Source organism: Oncorhynchus gorbuscha, linkage group LG06, assembly GCF_021184085.1.
Source record: "Oncorhynchus gorbuscha isolate QuinsamMale2020 ecotype Even-year linkage group LG06, OgorEven_v1.0, whole genome shotgun sequence".
NCBI lineage: Eukaryota > Metazoa > Chordata > Actinopteri > Salmoniformes > Salmonidae > Oncorhynchus > Oncorhynchus gorbuscha.
In genome coordinates, this window is record NC_060178.1 from 42,452,681 (window position 1) to 42,470,831 (window position 18,151).

An 18,151-nucleotide genomic window follows, 5' to 3' on the forward strand; every position below is an offset into this window, starting at 1 on the left:
GGGGAAGATGAAAGACACGGGCCTCCCAGCTGACTAGTTAGAAGAGGCCTGATGCAGCACAATTATACGACGGCATGACAAGCCTGCATGCTCGGCTGACTGCCTCGGCCATCGCACCGCACCACCACACGCCTTTCAAAACAGTGGTACCACTCACCTCCGGTCACAAAACAGCAATAAGTCAACTGATGCATTGTTGTACCATCATGATTTATTCCTTTGCTGTTGGGCGCTTGCAGGCATGCCGCCATGTTCTGCTACACTGGCACAGCGGGATCACTAGGGGCCCGAACACACAGGCAGGCCCTCTGCCTGGAGCCCACATAATGTATGCCGTGTCTAGTCTCTCTCCCATGCACTCTCTACCTCTTCTTCTCTGCATTTCTATCTTTCTCTTTCCTTTTCTCTCTTTCACCATCTCTCAGAGGGACAGTGGTAGCAGGGGTCAGATGGAGGCCTAATCGCTCTCTTCTTTCTGCAAACTACTCTTTAAGAGTAATGCCAGGGATGGACTGAGAGAAACACACACTCTACTAATAAAAAGGACAGCATTTATGTATTGATTGATGGACGGAGGAAGGGAGAGATGAACAAATAAAGGCTTATGGGTGGTCTAAAGATGGGCGTCGACATTTAAGTTAAATAAACCTCAGACAGTTTGTCTTGTCGCGACGCAAAATTGTAAATCACACAGAATATCACTTCCAGCCGTCTGCTAAGAAAGCAGCCGTCACCCGTGGCTCTGATAATTTACACCTTGTAACCCCCGGAGTCCGTGGGCACGGCTGGGGCTCTTAGGGGCTGACATGCTGAGGGGTGGGAAGAGGTGAGTGGAGGAGAGGGAGAGATGAGGAGAAAGGGGAAGAGAGGTGAAATTCTCTGAGGGTTGGGTAATTTTCTACACCTTCCCCGGACCCCTCCACTCCATCCTCAGGGAGACCTTGGGTTCCTCTCTCCACCCCGCTCCCCAGTTCAGCATTCCGGCCTGCAGGAAGATACCGGAGCAGAATGGTAGAGATAGGAGCGTGGATGACATCACTCGTGCTCTCCCTCTCATAAACATTTGGCTCTGCTGCCAGCCACAATGATAAGCACAGAGAGAAAGACCTCTACGGGTACTATGGCAGTGATTTAAATGCCTAATAACTGAAAATAAACTAATGTAAGAGAGTTAGAGCGTCTAATAACTGATAATTTATGGCTTGGCAGCCATTAAAAGCTAGAACTTTAAGACAAACAGTCAAATATAATCCTGGTTTAGTGCTGGCTTTACTACTTGCCAGAGACTGGAGATAGAGAGGAGCCGGATGACTGGAGGACCACTGAACTCTGTCCGTGTGTGTGTGTGTGTGTGTGTGTGTGTGTGTGTGTGTGTGTGTGTGTGTGTGTGTGTGTGTGTGTGTGTGTGTGTGTGTGTGTGTGTGTGTGTGTGTGTGTGTGTGTGTGTGTGTGTGTGTGTGTGTGTGTGTGTGTGTGTGTGTGTGTGTGTGTGTGTGTGTGTGTGTGTGTGTGTGTGTGTGTGTGTGTGTGTCTGTGCATACGTGCATTCAAACTGTGAACGTTTAGATATACATTTTGATGAAGTGCTTGTTATATTACTGAGGAATGCCATGTTGAATCAGAAACACAAACCCTGGTTAGTATAATGTCCCTCTGAAAGCTTGAATCTGTACCACACTGTAGTGTACAACGAAGAGGTACTCACAGTGCTAAGCTTGCTTGAGGTAATGATGATGCGTCTTTCGTGCAGCATGCTGGCGTACAGATGCAGCATATTGTTGACGTCCACCGCCACAAAATACTCTGTCAGGTTCCTCTGGATTGGGAAAACAGAGGAGACAGGACAGTTAGTGACTTTATCACGACACACTTCTCCGAGCACTAGGGACGGCTCTTTCCTGTAAATCGAGGATGTAACCATTATCACAAATTCAGGTCATAGGTTTACGGTATTTCACAGAAAACTCAAATGGACAGCAGGCTCCAACTAAAAACGGTTCAATGGTCAATTTCATTCAAAATGCACAATATATCTTGCGCTCTATTTCGACGGGGTAAGATCTAGGTCTTGCACACACTGGTAAACCAGAAGGGTAGACTTACACTCTCGGGGATTGTGGGCAAGCCGTTGATATCTGGGGCTATGAAGTAGGAGTGCTGAGGAAACACAGAGTATATGGAGAGAAGACAGGGTCAGCAACGCAGCGCAGCACGCCACTCACAGAGTGATCTACAACTCCTCTGTCTGTGGGAATTGTTAAGCTTCCGTCTGTACTGACATGGCTAGGAGGGCAGCACTGACACACACACGCACGCACACACATGGCAGCCTGGATCCCTATACCCTATAGATGTAAGATTGAGCTCTCTGGTGGGAAACAAGGTCTTTATTTCAGCATTAAAGAAAGCACAAACACACACAGGTTGTTGAGAGGATCAGAGAGCTGCCTGTCTCACTTTGGGGGAGCAGAGCAGGTTGACTGTTTGGATCAAAGAGGCCTGGACAGCCCATTAACCACTCTTTACACTTTCAATTTCTCTCTCCCTGTCATGCTCTTCTTTTGATACTTTTTTACCCACACCATATGATGACAGACACACATACAAGTGCATGTCCACACTCATAAAATGAATTAACCCCAGCATTTTGCCTCCTTAGAAGAGAGCAGAGACAAGAGAACCCATCACCAAGCACTGGTCTAAAACTACAACACCCACAATCCACCTCACCTGGGAAAAGTGATTAAAGCAATAGGCAAAACTACAGTCAGCCACAAACAACCTCTGATGACAATTCACCTAGATGAATGATGTAACATAACAATTAATTGCTGATGGCGATATTGTGCTATATATATATATATATAGTCTGCGTCACTGTCACATTATTTGCTGCCTGGTCAATCAATGTTCCAATGAATAATGTCAAATAATATTGATGCCGCCACCTCCAGGAATGGTGTCAGTGAGTAGCCTGATGTCTGAATGGTGGGCTATTGTCGCCTTATAAACCCACGGCACGATCATTGTATTCTCAGTTCAGTTCCATCAGTCCCAGGCCCTCGCTGTATGTTTGCTTATCTGTTGTTTTTTTGTGTTTTTTTCAATCGATGTTTATATAAAAACATGAAATATGGGTTAACGGGAAAGGCATCAAGGAGACTTTCTGAGCACAATTGCCTTTGCTTTAAACACGCACCATGAAATAGACTTTAAATATTCAGAAAGAGAATACAGTAGCATGGAACAACATTAATCATTCACTAAGTTTGATTGTTTTCCAGAGGAGAAGAAACAGACACCAAGGCCCAGGATAGTTTGCTTTTGTGAGATTTAAAAAGATAGCCAGGCTTTTTTGGCCAAATTGGAAAGGCTCAGCTCCCATGCGGTTAGTGCAGCAGCAGCGGTTTAAAATTTCCCATGTCTTTCCGCTCTCTCTCCCCTCCCTCCTTTTTCTCCCCGCTCTCTTGTTCACTCATTCTTCTCCTCCACTCACCGGCTGCCGGCTTGGTGCATCTCTCAGTACTTGCCCAGTGGCTATATGCAACAGCGCGGTCTTCACAGTGAGAGCGATAAGAGAGCAAAACAGAGTTCACACTTGAAAGGGGACAATGATCCGTATTTTTTAATTTTTTTCAAGGCTGTCATGATAAAAAAAAAGAATAATAACTTTTTGTGGAAGATTCTGCTTCATCAATTAAAAATCTAACTTGTATTTTCTACAGAAAGCAGTTGGACCCTAACCTCTCCTCTCGGTGTGTTCTCAATGAACCTTGGTAATGAAAAATAAAAGCATATTAAAAGCGTGCCAGACTAAAAATGACAGAATAAATGGTATTTCCCCCCCCTCATAATTCAGCACAATTCCACTTGTTAACCTTTCTTGGCAATGTATTGATTACTTAATAAAGGCAACTGGAATGAATGAAACTGTATAATTGGATAACCCCATGAGACATTAGATATTACATTGAGAGAGAGGCTAGCTGATTTAATTAGTCTAAATAAAGAATAGCAGATCCTTATGGACAAAGACTAAAACCCAGTACAGTAAAGTATGCATAATAACATAAACACATAATTATATTTTAAACAATAGTTGCTTTTTTGGTAATTGAAAAACTATATTTTTGTTTTGTATACTACCCTCAAAGTACATTTCGGTTTCAAAACTGTAAGTCCTACAAACACATGCTTAGTACTGGTAGAAAGGTAAGGAATGTGGGATTATGATAAAGGTGCCAAAAAAACTTAAATGTATGTTCTTATTTTTTACATTGTCCCCATGTTGGGGAGTAAGATATTTGAAAGTCTAGGTTTGAAATAAAATACAAGTACCAGTCAAACTTTTGGACACACCTACTCATTCAATTATTATTATTTTCTACATTGTAGAATAATAGTGAAGACATCAAAACTATGAATTATAAAACTATATTTTATAATTGAGATTCTTCAAAGTAGCCACCCTTTACCTTGACAGCTGAGCACTTGTTGGCTGCTTTTCCTTCACTCTGCAGTCTTCAACTGAATTGAGATGGTTTGGAATGAGTTGGACCGTAGAGTGAATGAAAAGCAGCCAACAAGTGCTCATCATTGTGGGAACTCCTTCAAGACTATTGGATAAGCATTCCTCATGAAGCTGGTTGAGAGAATGCCAAGAGTGTGCAAAGCTGTCATCAAGTCAAAGGGTGGCTACTTTGAAGAATCTCAAATATAACATATATTTAGATTTGTTTAACACTTCTTTGGTTACTACTATATGTGTTATTTCAGTTTTGATATAGAACATATTAAAAATAAAGAAACTTTGAATGAGTGTCCAAACTTTTGACTGGTACTGTTTGTCACCTATTACTGTTCCAAAATTATTTTAAAATAAATAAATAGATACTTCAACTTAATGTTGGCGCTCTAAACATGCGCAAACAGCCATTTCAAAAGTGCAGGGCTTGTGCAAACGTGCCATGCTGTCATTTTTTTCCTATTACAGGAATGATATATACTGATCAAAAATATAAATGCAACATGTAAAGTGTTGGTCCAATGTTTAATGAGCTGAAATAAATGTAAAAAAATAAAAACATTTTTTGTATGTTCATTTCTCTACCATAAGCTGCCTCCAACAAATTTGACAGTACGTCCAACCGGCGTCACGCCTGCAGACCACGCCAGCCTAGGACCTCCACATCCGTCTTCTTCACCTGTGGGATCGTCTGATGGTGGGTGGGTGGGTGGGTGGATACTGAGGAGTATTTCTGTCTGTAATAAAGTCCTTTTGTGGGGAGAAACTCATTCTGATTGGCTGGGCCTGGCAATCCAGTGGCTGGGCCTGGCTGCCAAGTGGGTGGGCATATGTCGTCCCAGGCCCACCCATGGCTGCACCCCGCCAAGTCGTGTGAAATCCATAGATAAGGTCTCATTTATTTATTTCAATAGACTCATTTCCTGATATGAACAGTAACTCAGTAAAATCGTTTACATTTCTGCATGTTGCGTTTATATTTTTGTTCAGTATACATTTGAGGAGAAAGCAAAGTCTCTACCGAGCCAATTATGTACATTTTTCCCCTGTCTGGTTCCGAGTTCGTCCACTAGACAGCAGTAGGATATCACATGACGTCTCTTGGCCACTTGAAACCAGTTGCGATGGGTTTGGGTAGTGAGTCACTGTGCCAAAATGGCAATCAGGGAAATCAGGGAAATAAATCAATTAAGACGCCTGCACAGGTGAGGAAACCTCACCATATTGTGCATGATTTATGGCCAGCAGTAATATTTTAGTTTGATTTCCAAAAAGACAAGGACTGTAGCGTTCAAATGATATGTCACTTTCAATTGTCTGACAAAAATATGTTGTGGGGGGAGTGCCCCCAAACTCGCTGGACCCGGTACCAACCACTCAGAGTTTAACAGCTTAATGTCACTTGTATTTCTAAACAAAGTGTAAGCCCAGTCTCCTCACCTACAGTTGAAGTCGGAAGTTCACATACACTTAGGTTGGAATCATTAAAACTCATTTTTCAACCAATACACACATTTCTTGTAAACAAACTAGTTTTGGCAAGTTGGTTAGATCATCTACTTTGTGCATGACACAAGTCATTTTTTCCAAAAAATGTTTACAGACATATTATTTCACTTATAATTCACTGTATCACAATTCCAGTGGGTCAGAAGTTTACATACACTAAGTTGACTGTGCCTTTAAACAGCTTGGAAAATTACAGACAATTATGTCATGGCTTCAGAAGCTTCTGATAGGCTAATTGACATCATTTGTGTCAATTGGAGATGTACCTGTGGATGTATTTCAAGGCCTACCTTCAAACTCAGTGCCTCTTTGCTTGACATCATGGGAAAATCAAGATAAATCAGCCAAAACCTCAGAAAAATAATTGTAGACCTCCACAAGTCTGGTTCATCCTTGGGAGCAATTTCCAAACACCTGAAGGTACCATGTTCATCTGTACAAACAATAGAACGCAAGTATAAACACCATGGGACCACGCAGCCATCAAGCCGCTGAGGAAGGAGACGCATTCGGTCTACTTTGGTGCGAAAAGTGCAAATCAATCCCAGAACAACAGCAAAGGACCTTGTGAAGATGCTGGAGGAAACAGGTAGAAAAGTATCTGTATCCACAGTAAAACGAGCCCTATATCGACATAACCTGAAAGCCACTGCTCCAAAACCACCATAAAAAAAGTCAGACTACAGTCTGCAACTGCACATGGGGACAAAGATCGTACTTTTTTGGAGAAATGTCCTCTGGTCTGATGAAACAAAAATAGAACTGTTTGGCCATAATGACCATCGTTATGTTTGGAGGAAAAAGAGGGACGCTTGCAAGCCGAAGAACACCATCCCAACCATGAAGCACGGGGGTGGTAGCATCATGTTGTGGGGGTGCTTTGCTGTAGGAGGGACTGGTGCACTTCACAAAATAGATGGCTTCATGAGGAAGGACAATAATGTGGATATATTAAAATAACATCTCAAGACATCAGTCAGGAAGTTAAAGCTTGGTCGCAAATGGGTTTTCCAAATGGACAGTGACCCCAAGCATTCTTCCAAAGTTGTGGCAAAATAGCTTAAGGACAAAAAAGTCAAGGTACTGGAATGGCCATCACAAAGCCCTGACCTCAATCCCACAGAACATTTGTGGGCAGAACTGAAAAGGCTTGTGCGAGCAAGGAGGCCTACAAACCTGACTCAGTTACACCAGCTCTGTCAGGAGGAATGGGTCAAAATTCACCCAACTTATTGTGGGAAGCTTGTGGAAGGCTACCCGAAACATTTGACCCAAGTTAAACAATTTAAAAGGCAATGTGACCCACTGGGAATGTGATGAAAGAAATAAAACCTGAAATAAAAAAATGTCTCTAACATTATTCTGACATTTCACATTCTTAAAATGAAGTGGTGATCCTAATTTACCTAAAACAGGGATGTTTTATCAGGATTAAATGTCAGGAATTGTGAAAAACTGAGTTTAAATATATTTGGCTAAGGTGTATGTAAACTTCTGACTTCAACTGTATTTATTACTCCATTCTTCCTTATCCAGGCTCACTCTCATCTCGCCACTCTCTTTTCACTAACCCATCTGTCTCAACTATATCTCCCATATTTCCTCACTATTCTCTCCTCCCTCCGTTTTCCCCCTCCCTCTTCTTTGCAGTGTACAGCTCAAGTGGTCCCACTGTACTTACCACACTCAGGTTGACTGGGGTGAAGGGCTTTGGCACCGGCAGGCTGTACAGTGAGTTCAGCATGTCATTCAGCTCATTCTCCTTAGAACACACCATAAATCACACTCAATAAGAATAATACAAATTATACAAATGTAAAACCATGTGTCACACACACGCGCACACACACACACACACCCACCCACCCAGTACCAATCAAAAGTTTGGACACACCTACTCATTCAAGGCTTTTTCTTTATGTTTACTATTTTCTACATTGTAGAATAATAGTGAGAACACCAAAACGATGAAATAACGCAACAAATCCAAATCTATTTTATATTTGAGATTCTTTAAAGGAGCCACCCTTTGCCTTGACAGCTTTGCACATTATTGGCATTCTCTCAACCAGCTTCATGAGGTAGTCACCTGGAATACATTGTTAATTTGCAGAATTTCTTTCCATCTTAATGCATTTGAGCCAATCAGTTGTGTTGTGACAAGGTAGGGGTGGTTTACAGAAGATAGCCCTATTTGGTTAAAAAAACAAGTCCATATTATGGTAAGAACAGCTCAAATAAGAAAAGAGAAACGGCAGTCCATTATATTAAGACATGAAGGTCAGTCAACGCGTAAAATTTCAATAACTACTAAAGTTTCTTTAAGTGCAGTCTCAAAAACCATAAAGCGCTACGAAAGGAAGACCCAGAGTTACCGCTGCTGCAGAGGATAAGTTCATTGGAGTTACCAGCCTCAGAAATTGCAGCCCAAATTAATGTTTCACAGAGTTCAAGTAACAGACACATCTCAAACAAATCAAAGTTTGTCACATGCGCAGAATACAACACCTTACAGTGAAATGCTTACTTACAGGCTCTAACCAATACTGCAAAAAAGGTATTAGGTGAACAATAGGTAAGCAAAGAAATAAAACAACAGTAAAAAGACAGGCTATATACAGTAGAGAGGCTATATACAGACACCGGTTAGTCAGGCTGATTGAGGTAGTATGTACATGTAGATATGGTTAAAGTGACTATGTATATATGAAAAACTGAGTTAACATCAACTGTTCGGAGGAGACTGCGTAAATCAGGCCTTCATGGTCGAATTCAAAGAAACCACTACTAAAGGACACCAATAAGAAGAAGTGACTTGCTTGGGCCAAGAAACACGAGCAATGGATATTAGACTGGTGGAAATCTGTCCTTTGGTCTGATGAGTCCAAATTTCAGATTTTTGATTCCAACCATCATGTTATTGTGAGACGCAGAGTAGGTGAATGGATGATCTCTGTATGTGTGGTTCCCACCGTGCCTTGCTGTTGACACTGTCGTGATTTATTGAAAATCAAGGCACACTTAACCAGCATGGCTATCACAGCATTCTGCAGCGATACGCCATCCCATCTGGTTTGCGCTTAGTGGGACTATCATTTTTTTTTCAACATGACAATGACTCAAAACAAACCTCCAGTGTAAGGGCTTTTGACCAAGAAGGAGAGTGATGGAGTGCTGCGTCAGATGACCTGGCCTCCACAATCACCCGACCTCAACCCAACTGAGATAGTTTGGGATGAGTTGGACCACAGAGTGAAGGAAAAACAGCCAACAAGTGCTCAGCATATGTGGGAACTCCTTCAAGACGGTTGGAAAAGCATTCATCATGAAGCTGATTGAGAGAATGCCAAGAGTGTGCAGAACTGTCATCAAGGCAATGGGTGGCTACTTTGAAGAATCTAAAATCTAAAAGATTTTTTGAACACTTTCTTGGTTACTACATGAGTTATATGTGTTATTTCATAGTTGTGATGTCTTCACTATTATTCTACAATGTAGAAAATAATACAAATAAAGAAAAACACTGGAATGAGTAGGTGTGTCCAAACTTTTGACTGGTACTGTATATAACTTAACAACAAAACCAAAAACACACAGACACACAAAAATTGTAATCTGATATTGTATGTCAACTCATGAGCGATTTGAAAAGGCGCTGACGGTGTGGCTGGCAAGTAGCTGGGAGCAGGGCACTGGAAGCTGAGTGTGTTCCTCCAAGGGGCTCGAAACAGCCGCCTGACACACAGCGTTTAACGAGCGGCGAGGAGGAGGTTAAGAAAGAGAGGCAGAGTGATGTGTCCGGCCACAGCAGAGGACTGTTACACAGTGCTGATTTAGGACCTACTGTACAAGGGCTGGGGTTCTGATGTGTAGTTACCCAGAAGTCTGTGCCACTAAACAGGCACCGTCATCACACATCTTTTCCTGGATGAACTCTCTGAATTACTTGTCTAGTTACTGTTATAATGATAAAGAGCACAGTATAATTGGAATAGAGGTTGCTAAGACATAATTACATAGTCACTAAGACCGGTTACTAAGACAAAAGAAAAAAGGTTCTTATTTCTGAAAAATATCTTGGCTTCAGAGAATTTCTGTCTCTTCTGAATGCCAGTTTTTGACGGTGGAGCTTTAACATTAGTGTGTATGCCTGCGTGTGACTATGTGTGTGAAACTGTGTGTGTGTGTGGGAGAGAGTGAGAGTGAGAGAGAGTGTGTGTGATAGACAATGAGAGAGTGTGAGATTAAACAGCCTCCTGTCACGAGAGGCTGAATGCTCACACGCATGGTCAGTAACCGGGCTGAGCCTGAGGAAACACTTAATTTACCCCTGGCCCTAAACCCTCATCGCTACGGTCTCCCCTCGTCTGTCAACATCCCTCCATCGCCTTGCAACAGCAGGGTAAATATAAACCAAATCATGCACACCAACACTGCAGTCACCCAACATTCACACACACACACACACATATCTCATCTATCTCTTACCGAATCCCTCTTTCACTCTCTATCGCTCTCTGCTTCAGAGCAGAGATAAAGATGAACATAGAAATGTTCACACAAACAAAGGACTTATTATTTTACAGAAAATAGCATTTACACTTGTCCTCTACTTTTGTTTAGACTGAACATGACATCTGTCAAAGAAATCCATCCATAAATTAATGTACAGTACTATACTTCAGGTCAAATCAAATACAGTACTGTCTGTGACATATAAAGAAATTGACATTTTAGAAGGAATATAGAAGCGATTATTGTGTGTGTGTATATATATATATATATATATATATATATATATATATATATATATATACACACACATACACACACATATACACACACACACACACATACATACATACAATAAATATATATGCATAAAAAATACATTCAAGATTCTAAAAGCAGGAGAGCAGGCTAATGACCGCCTGTGCTCTGATTGGTTGAAGTGATGCGTGACATGTACTGTTTCCTGTACCCCCTGAACCTGCGCCTGTGTGATTGTGTGTGCGAGAGTATGGGCGTGTGTGTGTGTGTGTGTGTTGGGGAGGCTCTGTCCCCTTCACCCCTCTCTCAGCATAGTAGCTTTGAGGAAGCAAAGCTACATGACAGCACACTGATGGCACTCCTTAGTCCCAGCTCCCAACCGCTCCCTTCCTCTCTCCGTCTCCCTCTCCCCCTGTTCGCTCTCCCTCCTTTCTCGCGCTCTGGTATAAACACTGCCTCATCAATTCCACTTTACGCTAGCTGCACATTTTCCCCCATTTCTTTTATACATTCCCTGTACTTCTTTCCCTCTGTTACTGAAATAGTTTGGCAAAGTGTGTGTGTGTGTGTGTGTGTGTGTGTGTGTGTGTGTGTGTGTGTGTGTGTGTGTGTGTGTGTGTGTGTGTGTGTGTGTGTGTGTGTGTGTGTGTGTGTGTGTGTGTGTGTGTGTGTGTGTGTGTGTGTGTGTGTGTGTGTGTGTATTCCTAAACTGTTTGTTGTTTTCCAGTAAATCATCAGGAGTTGACTTCTAGCTCTAAATCAGCGTTTGGTCTGTGAAATGTCAACATCGCTGCCTCAAAAAACTCAGAGCCAAGCCAAGCCAGACTCCCTCTCCCCCAGCTCAGCCCCATTTACAAACAAACAGAACACGGCTAACAACTTACAACAACATGGCTCTCACAACCAGCTACTGTACATACAACCTTAAACTGCTACTGTGTGCAAAACAAGATCATGCCCAACAGAAGCTGATGAAAAGTAGCGTACTAGTCTATTGTTGGTTGGTGACTTCTGCTACATGCCACATCTTGTACCTCAATATCAGGTTTGCTAACCCTGAGTCTTATGAAATGTCCTAAAGGAGGTACTGTACAGAGACATGAAGGCCGTATCACCTGGTTTTTGGTTAGGTAATCTGCTAGTGTGTTCAGGAACTTGTAGTAGATCTCAAACCAGGGGAGATAACTGCAAGAGAGAAAGAACACAAAATGCACGTTTACAATCAATCCATAATTCAAATGAATATTCAACTATTTTTTCTATATTTCACAATAAAAACACAAATATTTAAATTCAATTGTTGTTGGGTTTTCTTACAGACAAAGTGGGCTATGGACACAGCCATGTATAGCCCGCCTACTATGGTTAGAAATAGATATATAGGTCTACAATATACTGTAAATACGCTCTAATACTATGTCATTACGACATTCTTCGTATTTTGGGATATTTGCAGGGGAGGTAGAGAGGCAGGCTTTAGTCTAAAGGCGGTGGGTTGGGGAGGAAAAGACGGGAGGTAGAGACTGGCTTTAGTTTCTTCAACCCAACACGACTGGGCCAACGAACGCTGTGGTAGAGGAGGACGAGGAGGGATGCCATGGTTTACAAGCATACTGATCCCAGATGCACAGTCCAGGCTCAGCCCAAGCCAACACACAGATGCACAGTCCAGGCTCAGCCCAAGCCAACACACAGATGCACAGTCCAGGCTCAGCCCAAGCCAACACACAGATGCACAGTCCAGGCTCAGCCCAAGCCAACAGACACAGATGCAGACAGTCCAGGCTCAGCCCAAGCCAACACACAGATGCACAGTCCAGGCTCAGCCCAAGCCAACACACAGATGCACAGTCCAGGCTCAGCCCAAGCCAACACACAGATGCACAGTCCAGGCTCAGCCCAAGCCAACACACAGATGCACAGTCCAGGCTCAGCCCAAGCCAACACACAGATGCACAGTCCAGGCTCAGCCCAAGCCAACACACAGATGCACAGTCCAGGCTCAGCCCAAGCCAACACACAGATGCACAGTCCAGGCTCAGCCCAAGCCAACACACAGATGCAGGCTCAGCCCAAGCCAACACACAGATGCACAGTCCAGGCTCAGCCCAAGCCAACACACAGATGCACAGTCCAGGCTCAGCCCAAACCAACACACAGATGCACAGTCCAGGCTCAGCCCAAGCCAACACACAGATGCACAGAAAGAAAAGCACTACCCACTGCCCCTTTTCACTTTTTTCCCCTCTTATCTCTCTCCCCACCCCTTATTTACATTTTAAAATAGACATTCCTTCTGTTTTTTCCTTATCAAATTCATGTTAAATAAATAAATAAAATGAACAAACTAAAAAAAAAATTATACTGTAGTGTTTGTGTTATAGCTAATCGCAAAATACACCCACCAGAAGCCAAATGCATCTGCAACATGGCTTTCTTTATACGGTTGACATATTCTTGGCGGAGTTAGTTGACTTCCTTTTGAGGTGGAATATGGCCAACATTTTGTTTTGGCTTGAAGGTTGCTCAGAAGAGAGAGCTCAGTGCATGTTTAATGTTATGCAATCAAATAATACAAAATGTGGTGAGGTATCGAAGTGAGGCATTTGCATAATGACGTTGGATTATGTCTCGTTTATCATTCATCACTTTCAAAAAAAAAGATGCTTTATTAACTTTCATTAACTGAATGAAAGTGAAATATAAGAACAAAGAAATGAATGAATATTGTCAAAATGAAACTTACGCTGCATTAACAAAAGTCACTTGTTAATTTGAAATGACTACCTGGCTGAAATGGCTACCTGGCTGAAATGGCTACCTGGCTGAAATGGCTACCTGGCTGAAATGACTAACAAAAATTCACCGCACTAAAAAAATCACAATGAAACTTGAATGAAAATGTGTATGTGTGTGAGAGACTTTTATTAGCCAGGGAAGTCCTGTAGAGGGAGACAGGGGGATACTGGGTAGTTCTCAGGGCATGGGTCACTGGCTGCTCTGCAGACTGGAATTAACGCACAACAAGAAAAAAACAATAAAGTCAACCTAATGCAAATGTTCATATCACTAAATCTGCAAGGGGGCCAATGACACGGCGGTTCCCAGGCAAGTGCAGCCAAGCACACCAATCAGAGGGCCTGAGTGACCATTAACCTGAAACAATCAGCTCCTTAACATGTCAATATTTTGACGTCCGCATGAAGAGCTCACCGTAATCAGGTCACACTCTGCAAACCCAAAATGTAACATGCATGTGTGAACTATAAAAGTCACATGCTGGCTGGACATTAAAAATATAAAGATGCCATGCTTTCAAACAAATAGGCAGTGGATGTTTCTATGGGCTCGAGGCAGGGATGAGCAAAACATGACAATGACTAAATACCCTAAAGATCAATGTATCAAAATAAACTAGAAAATACTTTAAATGTTTTAAATTCAAATACATGTATTTTGTATTTTAAAATACAGAAATACATTAGCAAGTAGCTGGCCCAAAGAGCAACAACATTCTCAGTAAAGGTTACAGAAACCTTTTACTTACTATGACTGTGATTATGTTGTTCTTTATCTACCTTAGTTGAATTCACCGACTGTAAGTCACTCTGGACAAGAGTGTCTGCTAAATGACCAAAAATGAACTGTAAATTCACACTGGTTATTGTTATTGGCCTTGTTTCAAAGTCATGTCTAGATGGGATACAGCTTAACCTAATTCTCCTAACCTGCTACGCTAATTATCTTAACCTGCTGCGCAAGTTCTCCGAAACCTGTTTACGAAAAGTCTATTTTGACAAAAGCTGTATCCCTTCTAGACAAAACCTTGTTTCGGGGCGGAGATCATTAGAATAATACTCAGCATGCTCCATTTTTGTAAACACGTTTATATTTAGTTCATTTAGCAGTGCCATCAGACATCTGATAAGTGGGGAAACAAAATGGTGAACCACTATAAAAATAAAATGTTATAGAAAAGTATTTTGGTAGTTCAGCTCAGTGTAATCCAAATGACAAAATACTTAGAAGTAATTCAGATGCATATAACAGAAACACTGCCCATCTCATTGTAGATGAGTTGAAGTTTATTTTCAACATTAAAAGAGGGGGAAAAATCAATACAACCAAATGAACTTTTTCAAAAAATTCTGAACAGGTCATTGAAACAAAGACCAGTCATTATCAGTCTCATCAGGTCCTTTGTTTACAAATCCAGGCTCCTGGACACTAATCCTTCACATACATCTCTCCTCTCTCTCTGTCCAGTCAGGCCTCACACACTGATTGGTGCATGTTTTTGTAAAAAACGGATGATTATTGCTGAGCTATTTTCTGTGGTACAGTACCGGTATGTGTTTCTTTTTTTCTTAAATGAAGCGATTTAAGAAATCATTGCTCCTCTCCTTAGTTAGCAGCTTAGGTCTGTTTGTGCTTCCTAAATCCCCAGATAGAGAGACGTCCATCAATGTGTGTGGAGGCCCGGCTATCTCTCCAGCTGTTTAAAAACACACACATCACTCAAAGTACTGGATACTCAGAGTAAACCAGTTAAGTCTATGGCCAACTCACAAACCCTCCAACTGTATCTCCTACCACAACACAACCCCCCAGACTATATCTCCTACCACAACACAACCCCTCAGACTGTATCTCCTACCACAACACAACCCCTCAGACTGTATCTCCTACCACAACACAAACCCTCCAACTGTATCTCCTACCAGAACACAAACCCTTCAACTGTATCTCCTACCACAACAAAACACCCCAGACTGTATCTCCTACCACAACACAACCCCTCAGACTGTATCTCCTACCACAACACAACCCCCCAGACTGTATCTCCTACCACAACACAACCCCCCAGACTGTATCTCCTACCACAACACAACCCCTCAGACTGTATCTCCTACCACAACACAACCCCTCAGACTGTATCTCCTACCACAACACAACCCCTCAGACTGTATCTCCTACCACAACACAACCCCTCAGACTGTATCTCCTACCACAACACAACCCCTAAGACTGTATCTCCTACCACAACACAACCCTTCAGACTGTATCTCCTACAGCAGGGTTTCCAAAACTCTGTTTTTAATCCCACAGCTGATTCAAATAACCAACTTAATTACATTTTGATGAGCTTGGTGGTAGTTGAACAAAATTCATATCTTTGTAGTGTTTTCAATAGTTAATAACATTTTTGGCCATGTACTGGTCTAGCTAACTACAGGAACTGACTAAAATAAAATATGGGTAAAGAACGCCTGAATTTACTTTCTTTTTCGGCATCAGATTATCATTTCAAACATTCTGTCAACATCTGACTCCACTGTTCTGGCAATTTAAGATTTAGATATGATACTTTTCACAAAGTATACTGAATAAAAATATAAAACGCAACATGCAACAATTTCAAATATATACAAATATATAAGGAAATGAGTCAATTGAAATAAATCAATTAGGCCCTAATCTATAGATTTCACATGACTGGGAATAGAGATGCATCTGTTGGTCACAGAAACCTTTAAAAAAGGTAGGGGCGTGGATAAGTCCGTATCTGGTGTGACCACCATTTGCACCATGCAGTGTGACACATCTCCTTTACATAGAGTTGATCAGGCTGTTGATTGTGGCCTATGGAATGTTGTCCAACTCCTCTTCAATGGTTGTGCGAAGTTGCTGGATATTGGCGGGAACTGCAACATGCTGTCGTCCACGTCGATCCAGAGCATTACAAACATGCTCAATGGGTTTGTGACATTTCTGGTGAGTATGCAGGCCATGGAAGAACTTGGACATGTTCAGCTTCCAGGAATTGTGTACAGATCCTTGGAACATGGGGCCGTGCATTAATCATGCTGAAACATGAGGTGATGGAGGCGGATGAATGGCACGACAATGGGCCTTAAGATCTCTGTATCTCTGTGCATTCAAATTGCTATTAATAAAATGGAATTGTGTTTGTTGTCCGTAACATATGCCTGCCCATACCATAACCCCACCGCCACCATGGGGCACTCTGTTGACATCAGCAAAACGCTCGCCCACCATACACATGGTCTTCACACGACACCATGCACATGGTCTGTGGTTGTGAGGCCGGTTGGACATACTGCCAAATTCTCTAAAACAACAACATTGGAGGGGGCTTATGGCAGATAAATAAACTTTTAATTCTCTGACAACAGCTCTGGTGGACATTCCTGCAGTCAGCATGCCAATTGTGCACTCCCTCAAAACATGAGACATCTGTGGCATTGTGTTGTGTGACAAAACTGCACATTTTAGGGTGGCCTTTTATTGTCCCCAGCACAAGGTGCATCTGTGTAATGATCATGCTGTTTAATCAGCGTCTTGATATGCCACACCTGTCATGTGGATGGATTATCTTTGCAAATGAGAAATGCTCACTAACTTGGATTTAAACAAATTTGTACCCCAAAACATGTTTATAATATTTTTGTTGGTATGGAAAATTTCAGGGATCTTTTATTTCAGCTCATGAAACATGGAACCAACACTTTACAAGTTAAGTTTATATTTTTGTTGAGTGTAGTTTGGATGACGTTAACTAAAGTTACTTTGAAAAAGTAGTTAAGTAAACTATATGTTTAAGGGTAGCTTTATTGTAGTTTAACTTCTTCCAGTGTGGAGTAATTGGTAACTTGGTAAACTATATTTTCATAGTAGCTTCCACAACACGGATCCCCAACATAAAACAACCCGACTGTATCCTCTACACACAAAACAACCCCGCACACTATATCCCCTAACACAACCCCGTCGACTGTATTTCCTGACGACTAATCCTGAATTTCATTTAGTTGCTTGATCAAATACCTCCATGCATCAATCTGAACCTGCTAATCCTATAAATTTGTGTGCGCTGACATCAAAATAAAGTGATTCATGTGTAGGCTGGCACTGGACCAACCCATAGTTTTCTGGGAGCAATCAGAATGGTATAAATGTGTTCGCATTCAATAAGTTGTTGGGGAGGAAGCAAATCCAGACTCATCGTGGAGAAGAAATGTTAGTGGGCGAGACGCTTGGCCGAAGCGATGTGGATGGGTAGCCAGGCAACAGACTGTATCCCCTACCACAACACAACCCCTCAGAGACTCTTCCATCTACACATAGATGGGCAGAACAGAAGATATAGGCTAGATGTGGTCAAATCCTTTTCGTTATGTCTTAATTCTTAAGACTTATATTCTTTAAAAGCTCAAATAAATTAACTGGTGTTTTTGTAATGACGCAAATTATGTAATTACCCATAAAAACAAATAGAAGAGAGAGAAGAGAGTTTTTTTCCTGGTGTAGGGATATTACCAGAAT

At 41.9% G+C, this 18,151-nt stretch overlaps 1 protein-coding gene across 6 annotated transcripts in view; it reads right to left on the reverse strand.

Annotated features, from left to right (window-relative positions):
• LOC124037995 (DENN domain-containing protein 1B-like) overlaps positions 1-18,151 on the reverse strand; it is a 183,812-nt gene that overhangs the window by 69,079 nt on the left and 96,582 nt on the right. For 4 of the 6 annotated variants that reach the window (XM_046353332.1, XM_046353329.1, XM_046353328.1 and 1 more), the window contains 5 exons: positions 11,920-11,989; positions 7,716-7,796; positions 3,497-3,556; positions 2,104-2,157; positions 1,706-1,816 (listed from right to left, as the gene is read on the reverse strand). In XM_046353332.1, the coding sequence (XP_046209288.1) occupies positions 1,706-1,816; positions 2,104-2,157; positions 3,497-3,556; positions 7,716-7,796; positions 11,920-11,989 (376 nt within the window). The remainder of the gene's footprint in view (positions 1-1,705; positions 1,817-2,103; positions 2,158-3,496; positions 3,557-7,715; positions 7,797-11,919; positions 11,990-18,151) is intronic. The other 2 variants (XM_046353331.1, XM_046353333.1) reach the window with 2 other exon arrangements.